We start from the raw sequence: 27,819 nt of genomic DNA, 5'->3' as shown, positions 1-27,819 counted from the left end.
CTGTTTTAATCGCACCTACCACAGAGTGCAGCTGGAAACACTGCAGCATTTAGATGTAAACAGCTTACTGAGGTAAAGGAGAATAGAGATTTGCAACACCCAGAGAGAACTTGTGCCTCTTTTTGGTTCATTATAGTGGAGGTCTCACCAGTGGAACTACCACAGTTGGAGGGTCAATTAGAGGAAACATGGTGCCTCTATCCAGTAATAAATCAGCCAGATATAACAGCGGTTCCGTTTGAAACACCCCAGCATAAAGGTACACTTAAAGAAAAATTAGCTCGGACCCAACACAACAGATTCTTTTCCCAGCATTGCTTTGGCGTTTCATGTAATTTAGACAAAAACAATGTGGAAGATGTCTTTATTGCATGTAGGGGTGTAACAAAAGGGAGACCATGAAAGTTATGGTATACGTGGTCAGCAGGGCTCCAGACCACCAGAACAAGTCACCTGTCATGAGGAAAATTAGGGCACCTGTGATGTGCATCGACCTCCCAGAAAAGCCTCCTTTAGTCTTTTAAAAGCTATTAGCATCATTTGACAGAGGCTGAAATTGTCGGTAGGAGAAATGAGTCTTTAGGAGAATTGATGTTCGAAATATGCATGATTTAAAAAGAGCCTTTTTATTCAAAGGTGTTCTGATGGCTTCAGAACCATTGGAGTTATTTGGGGGGGTAAATTGGCCCTGGTCCTGTTTATTGGACTTAGGAGTGTGTATTGATTACTAATTTGATTCCTGCATCATCCCCATATTGATCTGCTGTTTTGTTTTTTGGGGGAGGGTTTTCCCTCCAGGAGTTCAAATATTTTAATGCCACAGGACTCGCTCTCCTCACTCTAGGCTAATAGGCGTTGGATTTAATTTAGGCCTTTTTTCTTTCCTGTGTGTGTGTGTGTGTGTGTGTGTGTGTGTGTGTGTGTGTGTGTGTGTGTCATCAATATGTATTGATTTTGAAACTTGGCTGAGGTGTGTGGCAGCTCATTTCACTCGAAAGTGTTTTTGTCTTGCCTGGTGATGAGTTATGGTTGTTGAGCAGATCTTCCTGATCGAGTGTCATTATCTATTCCTATTGAATCTGAGCGCTCATAGGCTTGACTGAACGTTGAAGCAAAAGAGCTATCGATTAGTGATATAATGCAAGCCTTTCCTCTTTCAGCCTTTCTCAATAACGTTATTATGTGTCAAATACGACCACAGCTGAGTGATGTATGTTGATTCATAAAACGCAGTGTTGCGCTATGAAATGAAGCTTTTGAAGGCTAATCTGATGGGAGGTGGAGGCATACTATATTTAAAAAGGCAGATAATGTCATTAGATCTTAAAATGCATTTGCTTCACGAAAACAGAAATATGATCCTATTTGGACAAAATCATCCATTTTGAAATGAGCAATCAGGCGCTTTCAATCAGCTGAATGTGTCTTCTTGCCCTGATCGCCGGTCCCCAGAAGAGTAGTAGTCTGAGATGAGAGCCTATGTTATTTACTCCACTTGACAGCTTTATCGTTGTGGCTAATTGGTACTGATGCTACCGTGTTTCCGTCTTGTTGTGATTCAGTGATTGGATCGCTGCATATATTGCAGCAGCCTCCATCTTTAGCAGTTTTTTTCTCTACACTCCTCGGAAGCCAATTCAGTGCCAAGCTAATGCACCCCAGGTGTTTGAATTTGCCTGCACCAGAATGGACCGGCTGAGATGATAAAGGGTTGTTGTTTGACTAGATAGGCCAGCCGACAGCTGAATTGCTATAAGTGATGGCAAAGGCCCCTCGCAAGCAAAACCATCCACTCAAGTCCTTAACACACTCAACCCCCACAAGAGCTCAGGATGTACTTCACACATGATTACGCACTAAAAAAACAAGGTGGCAACCAAGCATGCAACCTGTTAGTTCTGCCCACTCACTCATCCAGAGCTGGCAAAAGATTGTGGGATAGCTTTTATTTTCCAATGACCCCCCCCCCCCCCCCCCCCCCCCCACCCGGATGTAATTGGTGCAAGACTTTGAATACACGCATGGTTTACATTTTTAATTTTTCCACATTTATGAAGGGCAAGGAAGGGTGCGTGTTTTTGTTGGATGATGGCTAGTGGTGGCCATGACCCTGAAGTGCTGATAATACACTACAGAGAGGAGCGGGTGGAACCACTCCATCTCTCATCCGTGAACTAAACCAGAAGAGTGAAGAGGAATATACAGAATCTACAGCAATTAATCCACTCGCTTTATCCAACCACCCTTTTTTATCTCCAGAGAAATTCCTGGGTCGCCAAGTCTACAGCTATGGCCAGCTGCTCACCATTACCTTCACCTCGGAGACGGCCGAGCTTCTGCCCAACAATGTCACGTTGCTCCTCCAAGGCTCGGACGCCACCCTAACTGCTGAACTTTCACCCAAGCCGCTGTTCAGCCGCGACCCTGACCTCACACCACGACGTTCCTTCGAGATCAGGTACAGTGAAAACGGATAATGGATTTGCGTGTCAGAAAACATTACGAATGAAGCTGCAGCATCAACATGGTAATGAAGCTAAACAACATCTCCTGTTAGCCTTCAAAGTACAATTTTCTTGCACATAAGTTTCGTGCCTTGCATAAACATCCGGTTTTTCGTTCCTTTAGTAGAGTTATGTTGGGGATTTATGGCGGCAAGTCGGTAGTGAGCATTCTCCTTTTATGTTCCATGAAAAACGCGCTTGTCAACTGGCAATAAATATTGATGTAAATCACCCACTTGCATTCGTATTTACAGCTGTCGGGCTGCATTTGCGCGATTGTTCAATCAGTCGTGCTCAAAGCGGCCCACAGGTGGCTGGAACAGCACAGCAGAGAACGGCCACGTAATCACAAACACCGCGTCAGATTACAGTGTTCAAGTCTGGTTTGCAGGTTCATCAAACAAGCTCCAATGTGATTATTTTGGTAACCCAAGAAATCAGCAGTGATTTGATAACATGTTTTTTTTTTCCTATGATTACTTATTCAGAACAATATGCTAATTTTGGAGATGTAGAGATTTGTGTCATATGTCATGAAGAGGAACAAAGAAATGTATAAACACACATCTTCTCAGTAGCTGCCTGCAATTAACACTAGAGGGGAAGAACAGGTGTCACCAGGTAGCAGGTGGAGCAATCTGGCGATAAGTGGAAAGTCTGTCGAGGTTTAAGTAGCTGAGGGTGGATGCAGCTGCACAGCGAAGCAGGTTCCAGCTCATTGGAAGCGCGTTGAGCCTCTTTAAAGTCGCTCATAGGTCGAAACATGGTTAAACAGCTGCAGATGTCAAAGTAAAAGCACAAACCTAAGACAGAGACTCTCCAGAAATGGTTCACCTTGGTGGCGTTTGGGGGAAGAACAGAAAGGTCTTGTTTACCTCACGAGTGGTTATTTAAGCAGCACTTTAGAGCGACTTAACGCTGGCTACTAAACAGCAGGAAATGTGTGCTACCCTCATTTTCAAACATTCTGTGGGTTAAGCAGCACAGAAGATGGACCTGGAATAGGTTTGAAATTGGATTCATCGTGGTGTCGACAAGGTCTTAAAAGGTCTATTTAATTTGTTGCAACCTGCTGAGACCCCCGAGGCAGACAGAAGGGCGAGTAGGAGTCTGAAGTCCTGACTGAGACGAGGACTGAAGGCGTGGAGGTCCAGTATAGAGCAGCTCAATGCCACAGACGTCGCCTGCTGGGAGAAAAGCTTAATAAATTCCATACTTATTCAAACCTTATTAATTACCCGTTATTACCAATATAGTTTCATAACTGCGAAACCAGCCTGGTGATGAGGACTGCAGCTGCGACGGACTTATTGTCTCGCAGAGCTCAGACTGTTTGAGCTACTTGGAGCTGGAAACCTGTTGCTTTTGTTTTCTAATTGATCTCGTTATGTTCAGCGGGAGTTCTCCTGCAATAATCCCTCCGCTGTTTGGAAACTGAAACCAAAGCGCCGCATTTGTCATCCGCCAGTCGGCATTTTGCTTCGATCGCATCATCGACACAAATCCTTAATCTTTTTCTGGGTTCAAAAATAAACATTAAAAAAAAAAAAAAAAAAAAGTTCCTCCGACGGTAATAAGCGGTGTCAGCGGAATGGGGGGACGCGAAGAGGGAAATGGTGCAATAACAATTTCCCTTTTTTTTCCCCAACAAGGGACAGGATGAAAAATTACAGCTGCCAGCGAGTCTTTCGGTACAAATGGACACTCTAGTGTTTCTTTGTGTAACTCCTTATCTGCACGGCCCTGTCCTCCACACAATTTCTTGTAATACAATACAGACAATAAATGTGTAGGCGCCATCACGGCTTATTCGGTTAAATACGAACTCCAACAGAATCCCCCCCCCCCGGCCAGTAAAGGCAGTCGGTGATGGAAGATCTTATTCTGAGTCTTCTGAGGACATGGAATCATGGAATCGTGAACTTCCCTCCTCCAGCTTTTTAAATTCACTTTAGAAGATATCTAAGGCCTTTTTCCCCCCTCTTGCTCTTCATGGTGAGGTGGCCGATCCAGAGGCGCCGGTGACCTTAGAGGTAGAACGGGGCCAGCGTGATGAACCCTGCTCCCACGGTCGGAGCAGAAGTGGCTGTGTAATCTGTCACACTGTCATGGTGAGACCTAATCAGGCCCCGTGACCTGAGGCCCGGGTTTCTTATTTTCCCCTGATGCTCTCTAGCCAGTAAGCATCCTAAGCCAGAATTTTTTAGTCTTCCTTTTTTTAAACCAGCCCTGGAAAACAGACTAGTTTAATGGAATTGTGTTCGCATTAAGGTTGACATGATATGCAGACTGGGGCTCGTACTCTCTGGTTTCTCCGTGCGCTCCCAGGGCGCGTGTTCCAGTCCATTAGCTTGAAATATTCCTGCAGGGCCTGCTCACACTCCAGGGATCGCACTCTGGGTGGCCTGATAATAGCAGGCAGACAACTGTTGCTGAGGAATATTTCAAAGGGAGTAACCTCACCGCATCAGGTCAGATGATTAAAGAACAATGATTACGGCGCGAACAAAGAGCTGCTCCCGGGGAGAAGAGTCTGCGCCGATGGGTTTTATAAAAACGTAAACACGGGTGGTTGAACTGGGATGAGGTCGGCCTTGTTGAAACTGTTTGAGGGAGAAGTTTCCCCCTCACTGTTGCATATGTGGTGATACAGTGATGTTGAAGGGGCTTCTTGGATGCCCTTTGGAATAGAATAGGATAGAAAGTGACTGTCCTTACCCCCCAAGGGGGGGATTAATGGGGTTAATGGCATCATCCCACGTTCTGTCACAGCTGGAAATGTTTAGACTCCTGGTGCTGACTAAAGGACTCCAAAAAACTCAAAGTAATGGGATCACAGCCAACCCTAACCTGAGTCGAATCAAGTTGGCCGACGCAAAGTCATCAAATCTGTGCGCTTACACGCGCCATCTCAGTCCACACTGCAGCATCGATAAGGACGCGAACACGCGCATCTAAATCAGACGACACGTGTCACTCGGTTGGCGATCGTAATGTAGGGAACCGGACTTCCTGTCTACAAAGTATTTTCTTATCGGCTGGTAAAGAACTTGTAGATGTCGAATCTGTTGGCGAGTTTGCTCAACGGCCGCCACAGCAGAACAGGAGCGGTTGCAGCGTCAGGTCTTGTTTACAGTCCAACTGAAAGCTGAATGTGTGAAGTGGCGATAAAGGCTGACGGGCACAGCTCTCCGCATGAGCGCGTCAGCCTCTGACAGCGGCGCCGCCCGTGTAATTCCGTCCTCTCCGATACTTCCCAGTCTCTCCCTGGCGTCTGCGCACTGGTAATGAGTTTCCCCTCAGAGCTCTTGCTAAACAAGCGTTTCGCTCCCTTTTCGAAAGCCACTGGAGCTCGGAGGACAGACGCTGTTATTGAGTGTTTTTCTCTTGAAGCTCTCCGCAGATCTCATTACACTTCTCAGGTGCACGCTCAGATGCACTCCGCTACGTACTCCAAATTTACTTTTAAACTCTCCTCCCGCCTCAGCCCGGCGTGCAAAGCGCACGTGCAAACACGTCAACTGCGCAGGGGAGGCCGCGCTTTCTGCTTGCCAGCGAATGCAACTCGTTGAGGCCATCTGGAATCGTTATTTTACAAACGGGTGGAACATATGCGGAGAAACGTAAACATGCTCCAGAACAGACGATACGCTGTAAGTACACGATGTAGGTTCTGGGTTTAGCATAATGGGCCAAATCTCACATTGGTTTGGACTGGCAGCCTCTGCAGTCTCCACTGGGGAGGGTTCTCATCTCTTAAGTGAACAAGTGTAAAAATAAACAGCTGGAAATCGAATGAATGGGATATACCGGAATGACAGGAAGTGGATGTGAAGGTTTTATTCCCACATTCAGCTTTACTATGACTACATGTGTGAATTTTAGTCTGCTTTTTTTATTTTTATATAGCTATAGACGGATATAATTTATTTATAGCACAGGGAAACGTGGGTCTTTTATCCAGTTTCCAGACCAGGGGTTTGATTTGGTTGATATTTTTTTAAATTATTTTTTGAATTTGAATGAGTGATGCAACAATAGTGGAAGATAAAGTTGATATTAAGTGTGTTTGTCCCATTCTGGGCTACAACTCTCTTCCAGAATATGGACGCATTTGTGACTGTGTAGCACACAGCATCCCATGCCAACATTGTTGCTCAGCTTCTCCACTGACAAATGTACTAATGATGTTGTACATCCTGTAACAACACTTCAAAAGGGGTCAAATGGGATCAGATCTCATTTTGTTGACGGAGTTTTTCACAGGGGCAGCTCAGGTTCTCTGAAGGCTGTGCAAGCCTTCACTGTCCTCTGAATGGGGCTCTATCTCTACTGTGTGTGTGTGTGTGTGTGTTCTGTGAATTCTTTTGGGCTTTCCTCTCCTGATGATCTGCTCTCATCCACAGTGGAGCGGCCTTAATTACAGCGCGGTTCTCTCTGCGCTGTGCTCGCTGCTGATTAAAAGGGACACTGATGCTCTGTAGGGGAAGGCTGACTGGGAGTTTGTTCACTTTCATTCTGCTTATCGCTGTCTGACCGACTCCATTACCGAGGCTTTGAGGCCCAGTTTCTAATTGGCTCTCTATTACTGTGCCTACATGTCAGGCCAGGGAACAAGGACCCGCCGCATGTGCACTCTCCTGCCCTCCGGTACATGTGAATGCTGAGACCAAAATAAAATGTTTTCTAAGCTGACACCCTTTGAATTAAAATTGATTGGATATTTAGCTGTTCTCAAGGCTTCATTTACACAAACACAGCTTTAGTCAATCTGCTCAAATCTTAATGTAAACTTTGAAGTCTTGTTCCAGGTTTTCCTTATTTTTTAAATCTAAAGAGAATCAGGACATGCATTTAACACCTGGACCCTGTAATATACTGAAATTTGGTCCAGATACTAAAGAACCCAAGAGGAGTTGAGAAATTGTCCACATTTGTAAGAATTATCAGCACTTTTCTGCTCTGCTTCATTAAAGGGACATTCTGACTTTTTTCCTTTCCATTATCTGCTTCCTTCTGCTGATTCAGAAATAAATAGGAATACCTTTAACCTTGAGCAGTGACAAAGTACACATTTCCTTCCTCTAATTAGCTTGGTTCTAAGACTGCAGGAGCTTTTAGAGTTGTTGAAAAGTTTGTGTGACGACTTTCAAGAGGGGTGGGCTGACGTTCCCCATTCCCCTTCTTAGCTGAGCTCAGCAAATCTGCTGGGGGCAACCTTGACGGGGCTCTTTCTTCTTCCTGGGCGCATCGCTGAAGGTACGGTATCGACCTTAAATGCAGCGCGGAAGGGTGATAATAATGAAAAGAGAAAAGCAAACCCCTTCACGTATGCAGGGCGTTAATCCGCTCCTCGCTGCTGGTGCACATCACAAGGACACTTCTGCACCGAGCTGACGCAGCGTCTCATCAGGATATAAAGAAAGTTGCAAAATACCAGCTGTAAAACAGGGCAGACGTTGGCTGGGCCACCCGGCTGTGCAGAACATCACGCAGCAGATGGCAAAGCTCGAAGATCAAGACCTTGAAAGTGTTGAAGTCGGTAAATTTACATCCTCGCTCGTGCTGCACGAGTCTGCTGACAGTGATGTAAGAGCCCGCTGTTAAAACGTCAGCCTGTGATAGAGTTGCCTTCCTCCTTCTGGAGCGTAATGAGACAGCAGTAAAGGGATGTTAATAAATCAGCCAGAGAAACACGTTGGCTTCACTTGTGTCATTTGTGCCTATAAAATATAACGGTCTTGTTATTTAATGTTTTCTTGTGCATCGGGGCCGGATGGCGGCACATAAAGGTTCTGGAAATGCTTCACGGGCTTCCTGGCTTCCTGTCTTTCAGGCTGCACGAACAAGAGGGGTTTGAACCGGCACTGTCGGCCTTTGAGTTCCAGACTTTCCTGTACAACCTGACAGATCTGCGAATCAGCAACGCTGGAGGACGCAACTGTGAGTGTGCAGCAGTAGGTGGGAGCGCTCGGGCCTGCAGACACGCACCAAGTTCACCTGCTCGGCTGGCTCCATTTAGCCGCTCTCACACAGACGTGAGCCAAAATGTAGAACTCGTGTTATTGTCGGCATAATTCGCACTGGGAAACAGACCCTTAATACCAGGTGTTACAACCCCCCCAGGAGCTTTTTTTTTAATTTTTTTTAAGATTTGCAGTCACCACGCTGGAAAACGGTGCAAAAAAGCCCAAACAGCTGGCTGACATCACCAGCGCGCAGCACCGCGCTCACGCTAATTTAATTGGTGGCTCGGGCGGAGGCGTTGTGCCATTCACCCACGTACGTGCCAAGTACATGATGCAAAGTCTAGCCACCCACGTGAAAATGCAAATGAGGTCACAAGTTTCGGAGTTTTTGGGGTTGTTTTTTTTCCCCACACTGCATCTGCTGCCCATATAACCCCAAAAAGTCATTCTTTAACTTTGTTAAAAGTGCTTCAATGCTTTGGGCATCCTGCTTAACTTTAATGTTAAATTACCATCACCCCCCCCCCCCCCCCCCCCCCCCCCACACACACACACACACACACACACACACACATGCATTTACTCTTGAAATTACTCTCCTCTCCACTGACAGTCTCTTCAGATAGACCTGTTTGGCTTTAACGATGGTGTTGTCTCTTGGCTTTAAAGGCGGGCCGTTGCGAGACTCAGACATTTCATTTCCCCCCCCAATTGAATTCTATTCCTTTCCAGCAGTTGAAAAGGAGTGTGAGAAGTCAGTGTATTAATGACCTTATGCTCAGAATTCTCAGCAGCCTGGATGAAATTAAAATCTTGTCTCGTCTGGCGAGAACTTGGCCGGCTGAAAGGTTTTTAATCAAGTGAAATATCGGGTCCAGCGTACGGAAGCATCACGTTTCCATTGGGGGGGGGGGCTAAGGTGAGTCTCTGGTCCTCTAAAAGGGCATACACATACATCACTATTAACAGCGTACATGGCAGCATCCTGTTATCACAACACGTTCCTTCTTACTTAAAGCCACACCCACTTCTTAGCGCATGCTATCGATGAATATTGCAGATAGTGCTGGCACGTAGCAGCTTCGCTCACTTGTGAACAGCTGTTTTCATGCCAGTTTGTCACATCAAGTTTTAGTGTTGATTGGAGATGCATTCAGGTTCCTAGAGCGTCCTCCGAGATGTTTGACAAATCACATCCCAGTTTATTTAACCCTGACCCCCTGTGCCGAACTTCCTGATTTAAACCCAGTTTCCTCTGTATTACACGTTGCTATAACAAACACAGTGGGATAATTCAGGCACGATCCATCCAACCTGGGGGGGATTTCGGGAGCAAGGAGTGAACTGGAGTTCAGGAAGGGATCTTGAAAGCACACACACAAACTCTCTCTGGCCCCTCCTTGCTGTTGATTTATTCATGGGCCTGAATAGTCATGATGAGGAGCGCATGTGTGGGTAAAGTTTGGCATTTACAGGTGTGGAGGTTTAAAGGTTCATTATATGTGGAGTCAGACTATAAATAAAGGCCAGCCCCTGTAATGAGACGGGGAGGGGCCGGTACTACAACCAAGACTAATAACCTGTTGGTTAATAAGACAGATGGCTCCACATTCACATAATTCCAGGGAAAAGCAGGCCCCTTGGGCCCCTGGGAGCCTTTGCTGAACAACTTCTGATATTTGACATCATCGGGTTTGTGACCAACTCGCTCCCTTCCCTCCCACCAGACACGTCCCAGCTCACGAGCGTGACCTTGATCTCAGCTGCCATCTCCGACAAGTTATCCGGCCCGCACGCCCGGTGGGTAGAGTCCTGCACCTGCCCCCCGGGATTCGCCGGCCAGTTTTGCGAGCAGTGCGCCCCAGGGTTCACCCGGCAGGACCCCGGCGGAGGCCCCCTTTCGCCCTGCGTGCCGTGCAACTGCCATCAACATGGAACCTGCCACCAGGAGACAGGTAGTATCTGAAACTGTGCTTGTCATGTGATCGTTTCTCACCACCAATATGGTCCAATCGCCCAACAAGAGTCTCTGAACTCTGCTTGTTACGCCTGTACTAGTTTTGTTCGGAATGGTTCATTAGCGGGGAGAACTGATGGGACTGATTGGGCTACGCTGCCTCCAAAGATCGTCTTACACTTTTGAGCGTCCAGTCAAAGAAAATCATTGCAAATTCAGGGCAAACGGTCAGAAACTCGAAGAGACGTGATGAACATGAGACACGTGGGGAAGTGGGGAGGAAGGTTGAAGTAGAGCAGGAAGTGTGTGGAGCTCTTTAAACAACCCAAAGACTGAACGAAGCAGAAAAACTGTTCCAGCTCCGACTAACCGACCCTGACGGCTGCAGCTGTACCTGGAGATCCGGCGAGAAGCGATTACCTCGCTCCCTCCGCCTATTGAATCGGGGCTTTACGAGCGCTCCGGACAGCTAATCTCACTCCCAGTGTCGGCCGCGGCGCTGTGAGAGCGTCGCGTTATTCCGGAGCGTAGAACCCTTCCTCCGGGTTACGTCAGCAGCAGCATCAGGGGGTCGCTGAGGTGGGAGCTCTAACGGAGCGGAGGGAACGGAGGCTGTTCAAAGGGAACATTTTTTTTTACTGTCTTTCCAGATTGGACACGTACTCGTCGCCACTTCAAGGGAATGTAGCTCATTCATCCCTCCGGAGCGTTGGGGAGGGCGGCGACCGCTCTACCCGGGAACTGGATGGCGTTTTCAGCTAATCCTTATCTATAAAAAAAACATACCCAATTAAAACAATACTCCTGGAAAAGTAGATAAACGAGTATATATCTGTACTGTTGGGTGACAACAGCAGCTGCGGAGTTTTGCACTAATCCTGAATGCGACATTCCGTAAATGACAGAATTATAACAGCAGCTGCCGATTGTGTAAACAAGTCAGCTTTGTGCAGTTATGCACACACACACACACACACACACACACACACACACACACACACACACACACACACACACACACACAGACTGTGAGTGTGTCAGCGAGTGTGAACACTGCTTCACCTCCAGTCCCTCCCTCTCGCCCAGAGCGGACAGCTGCCCGTCTCTCGTTCTCCGTCTTTTATTTCTCCTCAATCTCCCCCTTCATGTCTGTCTTTCCTGTCGCCCGGCCTTATCCTAGATCTGACCCAGTTTGCAGACGCCTGAAGCTTCGGCTGCCAGTGTGTATGTGGTTTTTGCGACTGCGTGTCTTTGTACGCGCCCGGGACTGGAAGCTAGTCTGCTATCATAGTTGCCTCCCTGCTAATGAGACTTGTTAGCCGCCTCTCGGCTAATGATGCCTAATTTGCTTTGCTTTCTTTCTCCCTCTTCCTGTCTCTCGACTTGACTCACATCTGCTGCGTAGTCACCTTGAATCCCCTCAACACAGACATCTAATTCCTGCTAAAATGCTTTCCAGCCTACCCAGAATACAGTTCTTTCAGGGACATTTGTGCAAAGTGGGGTTTACTGGGGATAAATTGACAAAGCTATGTATCCTTTTTTTCTAACATCTCCTGTGAAGCTTCAAACATGAAAAGATAATATTTTCTTTAGTATTTCGGCAAATTAGTTCCCATTTAAAATTAAAGCTATGGCAAACCTACGTCTCAGGTGGTGGAAAGTGGTGATGGGTTCACCTAACATCCAGGCCAGGGTCCTACATGTGGTGGTTGTTATGGGCACAGAATGGAAACCAGGATGCTAAAAATGGAGTGTTGAGGGCTGTGAGTCAGTGGGTCACAGATAGAGCGAGGAAATGCTAGAAATGCTGCTCTGAAGGCTTCTGTTAAACGCATTAGGCAGCAGAGACCTCTGCAGAAGTTTGGGGGGACGTGCAGGAGCAGGTTGATGCTGCGCGTTCATCATTAGTCACCAGGAGGGCGGAGCGGCCTGCTGTTTCCTCCATCCCAGTCTTAATTGCTGTAATTAACTAACAACTTGTATCATCTCTCCGAATGTGTTTGCGGGCAGAACGGGGATGGAGTTTACTCAGCGAGAGCAGAGAGGCAGCGGCGCACGGCCCACCGTAATCATGATTTATTAACGCCCTCCAAGTGGCGCCGGTCGGATTTGCCGCCGTGCGAAAACAACAGATTGGGAGTGTTAATATTTGTGGTAGAACGAGCAAACTGGTGTTTCCGCCTGGGCTGACGCTGCTGCGGGGCTGATGGAGTCAAACATATGTCCTTCAGACAGACAAAAGCCGCGTGATTGTGCCTTTTTGATGCATTTCGGTCATTTAATTTTAATGCAGCGCTAGGCTGGACTTGCAGATCTGGCAGCAGCATTAATTTCATGGTTCGGGGGGCGTTCGTCACGACAAGAGACATGATCGTTATGTCAAAAGATAAGAGACTTTTAGTATTCGACATAGCCCACAGTCTGCTAAAACACCCATTAATCACCCATACAAATGGAATACATGATGCTTTTGACACTGCGGAGCTGCAAGGTGGTTAGCATTAGGGAGCAGCATTAAAGGCTGTTAGCGAAGCTCTGTAAAAGGCCCACGTCATTCCACTGAGTGTTCCATCTGAGTGGAACCACAATGACTGACGGGAGTAATTAAGGGCCAGTGTCCAATTCAGCCATGTTCTGAGGAAGTGTTATGATTTCAGGCTATTAGGTGTCACGGCTATTTAGCGGGCTGGAGAGGACACAGTTGCATCACAGGAAGTGTGACTCTGATGCTTCTATTTAGGGATAAACGTTGGATATCTCTGCCGAGATGTGCTGCTACATCCGCGAGCTATGCTACATTAACATTAGGAAGTTTTCTTGTACTGTTTAGCCAACATTAGCACAACACGGCTAAAGAAGCAACGCTTAATTATTTCCAACAGCAATTGTACCCATCACAGCCCAGGCCGCTATCATCACCAGCTACAGCTCTATTTCCATACAGTACCACACATATTACAGCAAACATCAGGCTAATTTGACACAAAATTAGTGGGGGGTTTTTGTCGATTGAACAGCAACACACACTACAGTGGCGCCGCTGCTTCCAGCCTAACGCAAATGACAATTTGCCTCATTTCTTCTGGTCCCCATCACTGACACATTGTTATTGAGAAGGCGCGCATTAGCTAGGTTTATGACCCATTCACGTACTTCCCAGTCCATTCAATGAGTCACATGCATGCGCATTCTTCTTACTGTTGTGGACAGAGCTGAGCTCAGTGTCTCCACGTCCCCATTATGTTTCCAGTTGCTGATACAGGATCATTTGTTGTGGATTTACATTAATGTATTAAGCGAAGGTATTAAAATTTGTTGCATTTTGCGTTATGCAAATGCAGGGAAAACACCTGTTTCTTTGCCGTTTTTGACATTTGTTTAGGGCCAAACTTGTGAATAATGCAGCGCGGTTTTTGCATAGCTAAATGTCACCACCAGAGCAGTCTGGCGGACCAGGTCAGGGGACGGAAGGTTCTGACTCTGGTGTTCTGCTCCTCCAGCTGAATGTGTTGAAGTGGGGCTGATAAAGGCCATAACAGAGAACACCTGTCTCATCTCATCATCCGGGCTGCAGACGAGGAACTTGCCTCACGCGCTGCTCTTTACTCTCCTTAGAATGTCACCTTTAAATGTAGCTGCTTGAGAACGAGACACGGGGAGCCAGGAATTACTTTCCCCAAATGCCTGCTTAAATGCCATCTTCAACCCTCTGAGGTCGTTAGTTAGAAAAATCTATGACGGGAAGTTGATGCAGACGAACTAATAGAGCGAGCCGGCTCTAGCCAAGGCTTATTCGGCCCCCTAATCTCTCTGGTGGGCTGTTTTTGTGGCTGTAAGCTCCGAGGTGGCTGGTCTGGAGGATGAGGATGAGGACGGGGGACAAAAAGCTCAGATGTAGTCAAATAGGATGAATCATCAAGCTATTGCTTGTACTGGTCCTCCTCACCGCGTCACGCCGTCGGTATGTTTACTTTATGCTAACTAATCCGCGCGCTCTCTTTCTGGGCAGCGAGATTTTGTTCTGAAACTGTTTCAACATTTTCCACGACGGAGTCAATTTTGACAACGACGCGCCACAACAAGGGCATCGCCTAAACGGACGAATAAAAGCGGGCGACTCGTCAGGCTAGTCAGGGCAGATAAAAGACCCCCCCGCCGTGCACATCCTAGGAAATAAAAAGATCAACCCAAGGAGTTATCTCACTATTTCGATGCTTCCTTATAGTCCCACGGGGCACTTATTACACGTACAGCCGCACTCAGGCAGCCCATAAACACGCTAGTGTGTCGGAACATTGCAACTAAACCAGCCTCATCGGTTTAGTTGTTTGTCTGTGGGAATCAAAGTTTATTACTATTGGTGTCCCACATTTATTTTGAAGTTGGGGGGGGACTCAAGTTGTCGGTCATGAAATAGAACAGCTTTTTGTCAGTTTTATAGCATCACAAGCACAAAATAAGATGCAACAAGCTGACCTACTGTCCTGTCTAAGCCTATTTCCAGGACAGAGGGTCTTCAAACAGCCTTTTCCAGGTGCTGGAAAAGTGGGAATAAGCCTTTTCCCTGGCTCCACATGTGCTGCAGACAGGAACCCCCCACCTCCCCCGCAGAAAACGACCTCAATCTATTGAGGTCTGCAGGTCATGCTGTTTATGCATTCAATTTAGGTGGTTACAGGCGGCCGTGGCATTTTGGTGCTTTATTTTTTAAAAAAAAAGAGCATTTGAATTTATGAAATAATTTCTGGCTTCATTAATTAAATTGCAAAACTGACATTATGTGACCGTTATCGGTACGGTACGCAATTGTCCTCACCGCCAGAGGGAGGAAACAAGCACTGGAGGGGAAACGAATGATTCAAATTATTCAGGAGGGAATTGGTGCGTTAGCTACCACTGTGGTTCTTGGTGAACGAGGGCCGACGTGGCGAATTTATTTTCCATAGTGACTTTATGAGAGAAAATGTCCTTAGTTTTCAGTATTGTGAATGTTCCGTGCTGCCTGGATGGAATACCAAGTCCATCCTTGTGCCTGGAAACAAGCTTTTCTGCAGACAGGACTTTACCTTCTATTCTATCCCCGCTGCTCTTTCCGGCTTTCATTAGAAGTGTGTTTACATGCATTTATAAGTGGATTTCCTTTGCTTGGAGGCTTTTTAGCATCAACATCCTCCTGGAAGTCAGGGATGTTTTGAAAGCTGTGTTGCATTCACTGACAAAGGGAAGAAAATGTCCTTTTTTTAGTATTCTAACACAAATGTTCTGTTGCACAACTGAGGCAGCCGCACATGACGCAGTTCACGTACCAGCAAAGACCCCACACGACGACCTCCCGGGGCAACACAGAGATGATCTCCAGAAAAGTGAATTTTCCCGATAAATAAATGTGTTTCAGGGAGGAGGAGAGGGATATAATAACAGAAGTGCACTCTGCTCTCTAAAAACCGCCTCATTTGGATTCCATTTCTGATTGTTTTCTCCACTTTTCTGCCTGCATCCATCATTTATGCTTTTACCAGAACAATATCATTTCAATAGCGCTGCTCTCTGTAAGGAACACTGAAGAAGGCACAAATATAAAACGTGAGGAAACGCCGACGATGCCGCCCTCCAGTCTTCCCTCTCCTGGAGCTGCGGTCAGATTTTGGAGATGGGGGTGGGCGGGAGGGGACTTGAAGGCCCCCTGCTTTCCTGTCAAGAGCTACTTGTTGCCATCAGAGCAGATCAGCAGAAGCCACCTGACAGATGTGGAGCAGGCTGGATCTGTCAGCCTCCATCCACGTGCACAATAAGAGTGTTTAGGGGTGGGGGGGGCAGTGGTCGCTGGGGGTTTTGCAGCAGCGGATCACCAGCAGCTCCTCGCTGGTTCTGCTGCCTCCAATGATGCTCAGTCATCTTCACACGCAGTAAAACCACTGCTGCTAAACTCCCAGCTGCCTTTGCGCTCCCTAATGGCTCATTAGGCAGCGACACCGCGCCCCATCGATGGCGCCGTCACACCCCCTGGAACCCAGGACCCACTCCCCTCTCCACGCGCACTAAACGCCGAGCGCGCTGTTTAAACGACTTTAAAGTTTCATGCTTGGATGTCATGCATTATTCAGCTCACCTTTAGCAGGAACTAATGATTTCTCGCCTGCGGCCTGCTCTTCACTCAGCTACGCCATGAATGTTCTTCCTAATGGTTAGATGATCAAATTGCGGTTGTTATCTCGGAACACCCGTCTGGGTTTCACTTGAGGCGAGCGTTTCCTTGCTTCAATATTTGGCAGCGCGGGGGTGATTTCAGAACGCACGGTGACGTCGCTCCGTGGGTTGCCAGGGAGCGATGGGAAATTTTAACGAGCCGCGCGGCCGCGGATTATTCACCGCGCCAGAGCGCGCCCGCGCTCTCCGGAAAATCAGTGCAATTACCGTTATCGGGCCATTAAGTCGTTTCTGAGGAATTTCTACGTTTTTAAAGATGATTCAAATGAGTGCAACTTCTCCGATATGCCGACTCCCAGCGAATGCTAAAGCAAACAGCGGCGTGCGCTTGGCATGCTAAACGCCTTCATGCAGCAGTGGAGAGCGGAAGGCAGCTGTTATTTTGTTACACTTTAATGCATAAGTGCTGATAAAACTTCCGCGAATCCCGGCGAGTTTTTATAAATTTAACTCTGAGCACCACAAAGCTGCTTTCTACTCTCCTTTCTTTTTAAAGGAAATAAGAACACCAAAGCAATAACTTTAAATCGCTCTGAGATGTTGCTTTTGTGCCAAATTGGGGGGGTTAAAGTGTCTCTGTCAGGGTCTCTGCAGGTCACTGGACTGCAGGAGCAGAACATTGATTTGCTCTCAAATGTTGTTTTTGTCCAGCCGTGTGAGGCACAAATCCTCTACTTCAGCGGGCAGAAATCCTGGGGTGCACGTTCTTCGACACGCCAGTTCTGATCCTGAAGCCTCAGAATGACAAAATATATATACGCGTGTATTTCTGGGTTCCTCACAGATGCAGTAATCTCTCTCAATTGTTGGAAGAATTGCTTTTCTTCCTCAGTCTTCCAGACTGCATTCGGCCCTTATATTTCCCAAAGCAGTTACATTTAGGGTCAATTTAGTCTTCTCTCTACAGTGGACTGTGGGAAATGTGTTTATATATATTTTTTCTTGGAGGGGGGTATGGTAGAAAGTGGAGTATAGATTGGCTAATAATATAGTTGGAATCACAGCGCCCTCTGCTGGCAGAGGAAAGATTTTCACCCCCCTTTGGTCAGATTAGATGATTGAAAAGCAAAGATGGGCTCCTTCATTTGCGGGAGGATGAAACCAATCTCTCTCTGTCTGAATCTTTGTTTCAGGCGTGTGCAACTGCTCCGACTTCACAGCGGGCAAGGCCTGTGAGCGCTGCCTGGAGGGTTACTATGGAAACGCCTTGATTGGCATGCCTGGGGATTGTCAGCCTTGCCCCTGCCCGGACCAAAGCAGCTGTGCCCAAATTGTGTCGACGGGACAGGTGGTCTGTACCAACTGCCCTCGGGGACAGACAGGTGAAACCATCACGGCTCATTTATCTCTCTATACAGCCGCATCCATGCGGCGGGATCAACTCATCGGGTCCGCAAGGTTAATGGGAGATTAGCTGCTGAGGGAAGCTAGTAGTTCCCATGGTGATCGGGTCTATGGAACCAGACAGAGAGGACAGTGTGTGGCTGTTGCATGAATGTTGGACCCACAATGAGCCCTCCAGACAGTTTTGGGACCTAAAGTTCTATTTTACTCCTTACAGGCTTGTTGGTTGGCTCAGGGATGACCTCTGAGACTAATTCCTGCCCTTTTCCTTCCCTTTTTGTCTTGGGAGAGGGTGTGTAGGGATGCGCTGTCAGCTGTGTGAAGACGGTTACTATGGTGACCCCCTCGGACGATCCGGGGCGGCTCGTCCGTGCGAGAGGTGCGACTGCAACGGCAACGTGGACCCGAACGCGCTGGGAGTGTGCGACCACGCGAGCGGGCGGTGCCTGAAATGCCTGGGCCACACGGAGGGCCACCACTGCGAACGCTGCCAGCGGGGGTTTTACGGCGACGCCCTGGATCCCACAGCCGGGAAAAAATGCAAACGTGAGCGATGAGGGACCGTAGCTTAGTTTAAGAGCTTCGGTTGAGGGTGGGCGAGAGCTGAGCAAACGCCGTTATCTCCAACCGTTTGATGGAGACAATTATGCATCCGCATCATTAGAATGACATCAGACATTAGCCGTAAGTGGGCCAGAGGAGCGTCACAAAAGAACGCTCCGATTGCTGCATTTCACGCTCGTTGAAATGATTTCCAGAATAGCAACATTAGCGACAAGCTTCCCATCGTTGTCGTCTTTCCTCTCTAAAGCAGACACCTGTTAGACTCCCATCACAGGAATCCCATTCAGCTTCCTTTTAAACGAAGGCGCGGCGTCGTGCGTTCGTCCAGACTTGACGGCTCAGCCGAGGTTTAGATATGACTGGTGTCGGCCTCTAAATCAGAAGCCAAATGGGGAGGAGCAAACTGGGAGATTTGATTGAAAGAGTTTCTCCGGAGAGGCTTCTATTCTCAGAACTGTTTTAACGCTGTGATCTTGTAATTTTGCATTAATAACAGATGTTTCTGTCCTCAGCATGCAGCTGTCATCCTGCCGGAACCTCTGGGGATGTGAGCGAATGCCACCCTCAGACTGGCCGCTGCCGCTGCCTCGCTCACGTGACGGGACGCGTCTGTGCTTCCTGCGAGGTCGGTTTCTTCAACCTCCAGCCTGGTGTCGGATGCGAGAGGTGATCCCCCCCCCCCCCTTCTTTTTCCCTTTCAAACAGGATCCCAGCTTTCCAAAGCTGAAACTATTGCTCTGTTCCTTCCCTGCCACAGATGCCAGTGCAATCCAGTGGGCTCGTCGTCCCCGGCGTGCCACCCCATCACGGGACAGTGTGTGTGCCGCGCTGGGGTGGAGGGGACACTCTGCCACACCTGCCGGACGGGTTTCTTTGGGTTTTCATCGCGGGGTTGCAGAGGTACGGCACTCTGCCTCAGTCCTTCTCATTCTCGAACTCTTTAACTCACCCAAAGGTGACCTTGACTCCCCCCCCACCCCTTCTGTCCTCTCCCAGCCTGTAACTGTGACCCAATGGGCTCTGTTTCCATGCAGTGTCACAACAACGGCACCTGCCGCTGTCGCCGAGGCTTCGTGGGCTATAAGTGTGACAAATGTGAGTTGAACTATTTCCACAACAGGGCCACGCACCAGTGTGAGGAATGCCCAGTCTGCTACGGGCTGGTCCAGAAGCAGGTGAGCCCACAAAGAAAACGGTTCAGTGTTGAATCAAACGTTCACCTCTCCTCCTCCTCCTCCTCTCCCTCATCTCTCTGTCCCTTCAGGGCTGTTACCAGCATCCACGTGTTGACATATATCCCATTTACACTCCCTTCTATACTGGGAGCTCATAAACAGCATGGAAATAAAAACCAACAACCTGTATCCTGATTCAGAGGTGGATTTCTTCCCGTCTGCACAATTTAGCGTTGGAGTCGAGAAACATCGCCGCGCGCTGCGGCGTCCTCTCGGACATCTAATCTTAGTCGGTCCTGAATTGCTCGCAGGCGGGGGAAAATCATGTTTTATCCTTAGCCCGTGGTTAATATTCATTTATTCATTGCCTTTGTTGCAATACTACATTTTGAGGATTCGCTGTACCTAAAATCAAAGTTCTATCTCCATCCTCATGCTTGAATAACTAAACACACATCTGGGTGCCTTCGTTTCCCCCCTCTGGTGTGTGTACGTGCAGCCCTGTGTTTCATGCTGAGTTCTTTGCCCCCCACCCCCCGAATAAATCTCGTTGCCGTTACAGGCGGAAAAGCTGCGGAATCGGCTCCAGGATTTGGAGAATCTTCTGGCTCGCTTCGACTGCCGGAGCCGATCCGGGAGGCACCTGCCCTATCCCAGGCGTCCCGCGGCCGAGCAGCAGAGGGAGGAGAGTCTTCCCAACGCTCTGGAGGATTTCCTGGCCTTTCAAGGTACCCAAACCGGGCTAAACCCCCCTGCTGTGTCACACCCCCCGCCCCCGGTGGCCGTCCAAGACGCCCGGAAACAGGCGACGAGATGTAAAATGGCTTGTTAGAAAACAACAAAGCTATTAAATCATGGTGGGGGGGGGGGGGCGCAACAATGCAGCCCTGTGCCAATTAGGAGCACAATGCTGATATATTGTCATTATCTCCGGGGAGGAGCGGGCTTACAGGCTCAGCTGCGCAGGCCAAATGGAGACAAATCAGAACAATATAGAACACGGCACCGTGTGACCGACTTAATCCCCGTTCATGTCTCCGAGCCACAGTTTATTAGGACGGCAGCGGTCGCCATCACGCCAGTCCAACGGCCTCACATTGAAACGCACGGCCGTGACTACCTGCCACGCACGTTTAGACGGGGGTGGGGGGGTGCTCGCCACTGGAGGGGCCAGCTCATCACATAAGTGACGGACAAGCCTGGACCGAACTGGAGAAGCGTGAAGTGTTGAAACCGAGCCAGAGATCTTCTGGAATATCTGTGAAACAACAGAAATGGAAAGTGGGAAACTGCGAGGGGCTTAGCGCCGCATTTATTTGCTCTTGTGTTATTTCAGAGGCACGGGAGGCCTTCATAAAGCAATTTTCCTCGCTGGAAGCTTCGACTGGCAGACTCGTAGCCCAGCTGCACGGCGTTACGTCCGCTTTGAACTGCAGCCTCGCCGTGACGGAGGGAGGGAGCACGAGGAGCGAGGCGAGCGGGAAAGCTGAGGGCGTGTGTCAGAGCTTCACAGAGGCTGCGCTCGTAATCAGACGGGCTCAGAAGCAGCTACAGCAGGCCACGCTGGACCTGGATAACATGGTAGGCCCTTATTGTTTCTGCTCTGTTACCCACGTGCGGTTCTCCATCTGTCCGGAGCGTCCGTTAATAGCTTCCCCCTAAAGCAAAACAAGATTTCTCACCTCCTGCTGCAGTTCCACGCCCCCTCGGAATGCCAAACGTACGCCTCCAAAATGGATGTTTGATGGACGCTAAAATGATCAGCTTGTTTCCCGCCCACTGTGAGGCTCCGCGCTCCCAGGAAGCTATTACAGGAGCCGCCGCCATGTTATTTAGGTTCAAGCGGCTCGTTTGGCCGATCTACGGCTCCTCCTCTGAGCACCGACAGGCTCCACTTAAAACCTTATCGTGACCAGAAGCCATTTAATTTTAGTTTAATAAACAGAGCATTTCTGATACGCAGAGGGGGGAATGCAAGCGTGTCAATTGTTAATTCACTGTTTTGCATTTTCTTAAATTAAGCGTGACTCGGGGTGGGATTGAGTACAGTGCAACATTTATCAGGACAAAACTTTTAGCTGGAGTTGTTGTTTTGAGAGTCCCCCCCCCCCCACAGGCCTTTATTAAAAATGTATGCACGTAGAAGTTTTATAGAACGGTTGAATATTTGCAAAGGGAAGGAAACAGCTGACCTCTTTTGGAAGCTGGAGGACGTTCTTCGGCGCTCACTGTGTTGAAGCGGCGCTACGTCGATGCTAATATTTGCTGCGTTTCCCCCTCTGTCGCCCTCGTAGGTCATTCCTTTCGAGATGGGCTCAGAACCCAACCAGTGGAACACGATGGTCAATGAGTCACAAGTCCTGTTGCAAAGGTGAGTCCACGTGGTCACGAGTCGGGGTCGGGGGCAGGAAACGGAGGGACGCGGCGTTCAGAATGTTCCGTCACCGGGCCAGGAGATCACAGCGAGCTCAGAATGAGCATTGTTCTACATCAGGATGAGTGGTCTTGGGTCCACTGAGATGCACAGTGGCTGGATCGAACAGACCACATATTGGCTCCAGGAGCTCCTTTCATGTTTTATTTTACAGCTAAATAAAGCGCAGCGAGGTTGGGGGGGGGGGGCTGAAACCACTCCACCACTAAACACTACACGCCTCCGCCTGTTCAAGCTCGTCACTTCCTGCCTCCTCTCGTTCACCTATTTGCTCACGCCGTTGTTGGGCGGCTGTGAATCGATGCCCTCGGCCGCTCCGAGTCCGCGCCGCTATTATGTGGTAGTTACAGAAATGTGGACGGCGGCGTTGGTGAGGGGAAGCCGTCGATGCCAAAATCCATTCCGTCTCTCCTCAGGCATCTCTAACGGTGTGTTATTTCCTTTTTACCCCCCCTTCCCCCCAGTGCAGCATCGTTTCATTTTGTCTTGTTTATTTATTTATTTATTTTTTTTGCAGTCGCAGGGACACGGCGGAGCACATCGGAGTCGTGGCCGGCAGCGCCGTGAACGCCTCCAAGCAGGCCTTGGGTCTCCTGATGGGTCTGCTGCAGGACAACTCCACAGAGGAGTACATCGGGAACCTCACGGAGCGGTGAGGAAAAGACCTTCATTTGAGGGCATTCCGAGTCCTTCCGAAGCTCTGCAGCAGCTCCACAGCTACGGCATTGTCGCGTCTACAGTTCAGCGCCCCCTCCTCAGAGGCCTCTGAAGGCACATCGGCGTTTGGGAACCTTCTCTGTGAGCTTATTGCCTTCTCTGATGCAGCAGCACATCTCCTAGCGTGCGATTGCTCCGAGGATTATCCCCAACGCTCCACAGAACGGTGCAAAGGGGGAAAAAAGCCCTCCGGTGGCCACGACGAGAGGGAGCGGCGGGGCGAGCGGCTCCACATTGATTACCCCCCCTTTCTAACAGCAGTCAGCTCGGTTCAGGAGAGGGTTGTTCATCTCTGGAGCTCTGCTGGGTGGGGGGGGGCGTCACCGCTGAGACACAGCTGCAATCTTGTACACAGCTTATGCGCTGATGCTCAGCTCAAAATTGCATTTTCCACACACGCGTCCTCACGACTTAAGCAGATTGGATGCGGTTTATTGGCAGACCAGCTAAATATCCTACTTGTCGCTAACAGCTGACTGATATTAAATTAATTTCATATTTGTGGCTTTGCAGAGGGTGAAACTCTGAGTCCTCCAGCTCAGACGTGTCAAAGCTCCGAGGGCCACACCACTCGCATACAAGCTGGCCTGAAGCCACGTGTCTTTAGAGAAACAGTAAAGACAATTACTAAGATTTTAGTTGTTTTGTTTCCAGCGAAGAGCTTTATTCCCACAGGGATAATTATTACTGACAAACAATGAAGTTATTCAGTAAAAGATGGCGAATTTCACAAAAGAAGTCAGATGTTTTTATATCTATTATTGCAGGTGAAAAAGGTGCATTTTTGGATTCCTCATACAAAAATGAATAGTTTCCCATTTTCCCAAAGTGGGAGTCACCACGGCTTTAAAGCCATGGAGAGAGGGGACTTTCTGCCTCGACCCAGGGGCCTTGGCTCCTCTTGGATCCTCCTTAAATCCATCCAGGAGATTTGTGCTGCAGCAAGTTGGGCCCCTGTAAAGGCTTGAGGTCACAGCCCCTCCATCAGCCGGTGCTGGGGGCGGCCAGCAGTCCCTGAGGCACAGTGGTGGACAGTTTGACTCCCAGGTGTGGAGCAGATGTTGCCAGGAGACGGTGTTTCCCACTGTGAGGCACGGAGCGAATGCTCGGAAAGGTTCCTTGTGTCGCCCTGGTTCTGAGCAGCAGGTGAGCCCTGCGAGAGCCGGCGGCTCAGTCGTGGGTGTTTCATCCACCTCTTCTGGAGTCTGATCGGTGCTCCGACTGTTTGTCAGCAGAGATCACCTGAGAAATTCCTTGGAACGTAACAGCCAATCACGCGATGGAACCACAAAGATGCCACATCAGCACAACGCAGACATTCGTCCCGGCAGTCTCGATAATCTCAACTGCTGTGGCTAAAAGTCTCGTTTCCTCCTGCAGTTACATTAAAGATCGCAAATATACTAAAACTGAGCGGCCGAGGTGATGTCGAGGCCCAGAATCCGCCTCGCTTGGTTTGAACCCGCCGTTTGTCCTCTTTCCTCCCTCTTTCTGTCCCTATTCACGTCTTCTCTCCCCCTCTTTTCTCCTCTCAGCATCGCAGAGATGCAGGAGCAGACGGAGACGCTCGCGGAGCAGACGGACGCCGCCGTAGCCGAGCAGCTGACCCTGGAGGCCGAGGCCGGGGCGCTGCGGCGCGCCCTCGCCAACGTCACGTCCTCCTTGCATCGGTTGCTCCCGACAGAGGCCATTCCGGACCAGACGAACCGAACCGGACACACGAACAGCACCGGGGGGGTCAGTCCGGAGCGCCATCTGCGAGGGGGGCAAACTGGATTTGGTTTAAGTGTTGAGAGGATTCATGCACGTTTGCAAAAAAAAAAAAAAAAAAATCCATAAACGAGGCTGAAATAGGACAACAGGTATGGCCCATTTTGCTGAGAGTGGGCAGTTATTTATTCTTCCACTTCCATATTTGGCAAGCGGAGAGGAATCCTGGCAGGATCCGCTGCTCAGTGGGGAACGCGGAGATCTGAGAGGACGGGATTAACCGCCGCGTTAGCTCCGAGCAGATAAACCGCGAAGCCATGCGGAAATTGGCCAATTTGGCCGCTTTAAAAGTCCATGTGAAAGCGGAATCTGTTGCGTAAGCGATCAAACTAAATGGGATCCTTTTAAAAGCGGCGCTGAATCTGCCCGTCTGTTTCCAGCGGGCCGACGAGCTGCTGCGGCAAACGGCGGAGCTGCACCTGCGCCTCCAGGCCAGGGACGAGCTCTTGGTGCAGATGGAAGAGGAGAGGAGGCCTCTGGAGCAGGCTGCCAGGGACAAGGAGGAGGTCCTCGATGTGGCGAGCGAGGTGAGGCGTTCGGGTTTGCTGCAGCTTGTGGGGTTTTTTGGTTGTGGCTCTAAAAGCGTGTCCAGGACCAGAGATGAGAGATCCGTCCTGGACTCTGGGTCTGGACTCGGCTTGTATAAGCTCGCTGTCTGTTAGCCGTCACATTCCTTCTCTTCCACCAGCTGCAAGCTCGAACCCACGAGGCGAAGGTCGTCGCTCTGGCATCGGTGGTGGAGGGGAAGGACGTGGAGTCGTCGGCGATGCTGCTGCGCAGGCAGCTGGAAGGTGAGCGGCTCATGTCTCTCCTGCTCGCCGCTCCGTGTTGTTGAGCCACATGGGTCGCCTCCAGAGCCGCGACCCCAGGAGGAAAGGTTAAAAAACGGAGAATTTCAGTGTGGCTTCGTCAGATCTGAGGGAAAATGACGGATTTTTCAGACATGGTGAGCGAGTGGCCCCGTCGGCGGGCCCAGACACAGAGCGCGTTGAAGAAGGAGAGGCCCCTGGAGAACAAGATCCTGGCCTCCATCGAGAAGAGGGTCTCCCACATCCAGGAGATGCTGGAACCTGCGGCGGAAAACTCCAGCGTCTCGCGGAAGGTCGCCAAGGAAGCGGCAGAAACGGCGGACGCGGTGGCCAAAGTGCGTATTTGTTGCACATCCGTCCAGCATTTCTAGGCAGCGCCAAACGTTCTGGATGGTTCCGTTTCCTTGGCAGGAGTCCAAAGACGTCCTGACCCAGGCCAAGCACGCCAGGACGGCGTCCGCACACCTCGGCTCCCACATCGACTCTGCTCTACAGCGGCTGGTGGAGCAGGAGGCGCTAACTGGTGCTGCACACTCCCAGATCACAGAGGTGCTGGACAGAACCACAGAGCCACGGCCCAGGAGCCGGACTTCCTGTGTGCGGTAACGCTAACTTCCTGTTTTTCAGCCCAAGGTGTCCCTGGGCGCCGTAAAGGAGGACATGGAAGCCGCCAGGCTCGAGCTAGCGGCCTACTCTGACACGCTGACTCAGCTAATAAACAAGATCGGTAAGTTTAGCTTTTTGAAAATTTTTAGTAAGTATGAAATTCATAAATCTTTGTTAACGTTTAGATCAGACGAGAGAGGAGCTTTTTGGGTTTTAATGCCTCATTTCGCGCGGAAATGGCGACTAACGAGCAGGCAGTGTTTACTCGTTTCATCATCGTCATAGCGACCCAGAACTTTCTCCTTCTCAGATGAAAGCGTCCCACTGGAGCGCTTCGACCGCATCCTGAACGAGACGGCGCGGCGCCTCCGCATGCTCCGCGGCAGCGTGGAGAGCCCCCACCTGGGCCGGAAAATCCAGAAGCTGCACCTGGCGGCCGAGGAGCAGCGGAGCCAGATGTCCCTCATCGATCAGGACCTGCAGGACATCAGAGAGGAGCGGGACAGTCTCCGGGACATCGCCTCCAACCTGCCCCGGGCCTGCCCATCCGCCGAGGCGGCCAGAGGCTAAACGCCACCGACGGCGGCCAATCGGCGGAGCCGCACACTTTGACTCTCCTCCCACGGTTTCCGCTCGAGGTGTGACGCGTCTCACCTGTCCAGGTCAACGTCGACTGGACCTTTTACGCCCCTGTTCCGTGTTTTGTAGGGAGTTAAGTGCATATGTCGATGAATAGAAGCCCTGCCGGAGGCTATTATGGGCTGTAGAATCCTGTTGATTTTCTTTCCCGGGGCTCAGGTGTGTCTGAGCGATCCTCCACGCTGACGCATCCGTTTAACCTTGAACTCTTTATTTCTTAATCGGCCTGGCTTAATTAACGTTTTTCCCCTCTGTCAGGTTCAATGGAGATTTAACAAACACAGTTTGGTGTTTACGTCTCTAGTGTTTCCATGTCAACGTTGAATTTTTTACCCTATTTAATTTCCGTGTGCGATCCCAACGATGGTCGGAAAAGAAACCAATAAAACTTTGGAAAGCTTTTTTTTTTTTACTCTGTCTTTTGCGCGTGATGCGTTTAATGTTGGTTGTACTGGGACAACATCTGGGTCGCTGTAGCTGTGCGGAAGGGGTAGTTTAGGGAGTTTTTCCCACCCAGTGGAAGCTGTGTGAGGATTTAGCTTAACCACTTCACATCACATAAGCAAAGCAAATGTAATGTGTATTGTTGCTAAATGTTTCTTTATATAATTAAATCAAAACAATATGATAATATTCGGGTATTGTTTAGCCATTTCTTGTCAAAAGACAGTGAACATAACACAACATGGATAACGGTGACATGTAGCTTTGTGATTCATAAAACACGTCCGCATGCGTCTAGCTAGCATCTAATTAGCAATCCTGTCAGGTAGACGGTGACGATGCCATCTTAATTGTTTCGCAATGCTGTCTTAGCTAGCTTTGCAGGAGGAAATAAAAAAAAAAATCCAACAGTAACATAAAATGTGCCAATTTCTGAACTTAATAATGAGCTTAGTTAGTGTAAAGATTCACAATCTGTCACTAAAAATGTCGGTGCCCCCAATAACTCAATTACAATGGCTGTTTTTCCTTCATATTATGTGCCCCCCCCCCAGGTTCTGGCAGGTGTGTGTGTGTGTGTGTGTGTGTGTGTGTGTGTGTGTGTGTGTGTGTGTGTGTGTGTGTGTGTGTGTGTCTACAGGAGCACGCAGTACCTGCAGCAGGGCAGCTGCCTTCCA

General features: G+C 49.3%; 1 protein-coding gene across 3 annotated transcripts in view; it reads left to right on the top strand.

Annotated features, from left to right (window-relative positions):
• The window catches only part of lamc3 (laminin, gamma 3), a 55,003-nt gene extending 27,458 nt beyond the window's left edge, over nt 1–27,545 (top strand). For all 3 annotated transcript variants that reach the window (XM_029837049.1, XM_029837050.1, XM_011604701.2), the window contains 19 exons: nt 2,260–2,458; nt 8,341–8,447; nt 10,201–10,428; nt 17,774–17,962; nt 18,285–18,530; nt 19,061–19,214; nt 19,306–19,448; nt 19,545–19,723; nt 20,286–20,451; nt 21,060–21,304; nt 22,018–22,094; nt 22,675–22,809; nt 24,410–24,611; nt 25,025–25,171; nt 25,333–25,435; nt 25,586–25,788; nt 25,865–26,002; nt 26,081–26,180; nt 26,370–27,545. In XM_029837049.1, the coding sequence (XP_029692909.1) occupies nt 2,260–2,458; nt 8,341–8,447; nt 10,201–10,428; nt 17,774–17,962; nt 18,285–18,530; nt 19,061–19,214; nt 19,306–19,448; nt 19,545–19,723; nt 20,286–20,451; nt 21,060–21,304; nt 22,018–22,094; nt 22,675–22,809; nt 24,410–24,611; nt 25,025–25,171; nt 25,333–25,435; nt 25,586–25,788; nt 25,865–26,002; nt 26,081–26,180; nt 26,370–26,629 (3,221 nt within the window). In that variant the 3' untranslated portion in view covers nt 26,630–27,545. The remainder of the gene's footprint in view (nt 1–2,259; nt 2,459–8,340; nt 8,448–10,200; nt 10,429–17,773; nt 17,963–18,284; nt 18,531–19,060; nt 19,215–19,305; nt 19,449–19,544; nt 19,724–20,285; nt 20,452–21,059; nt 21,305–22,017; nt 22,095–22,674; nt 22,810–24,409; nt 24,612–25,024; nt 25,172–25,332; nt 25,436–25,585; nt 25,789–25,864; nt 26,003–26,080; nt 26,181–26,369) is intronic.
• Nucleotides 27,546–27,819: the final 274 nt, after the last annotated feature.

Source organism: Takifugu rubripes, chromosome 6 (assembly GCF_901000725.2).
Source record: "Takifugu rubripes chromosome 6, fTakRub1.2, whole genome shotgun sequence".
NCBI classification, from domain to species: domain Eukaryota; kingdom Metazoa; phylum Chordata; class Actinopteri; order Tetraodontiformes; family Tetraodontidae; genus Takifugu; species Takifugu rubripes.
The sequence above is the reverse complement of the archived record's forward strand: the minus strand, read 5'-3'. Positions and strand labels throughout refer to the sequence as shown.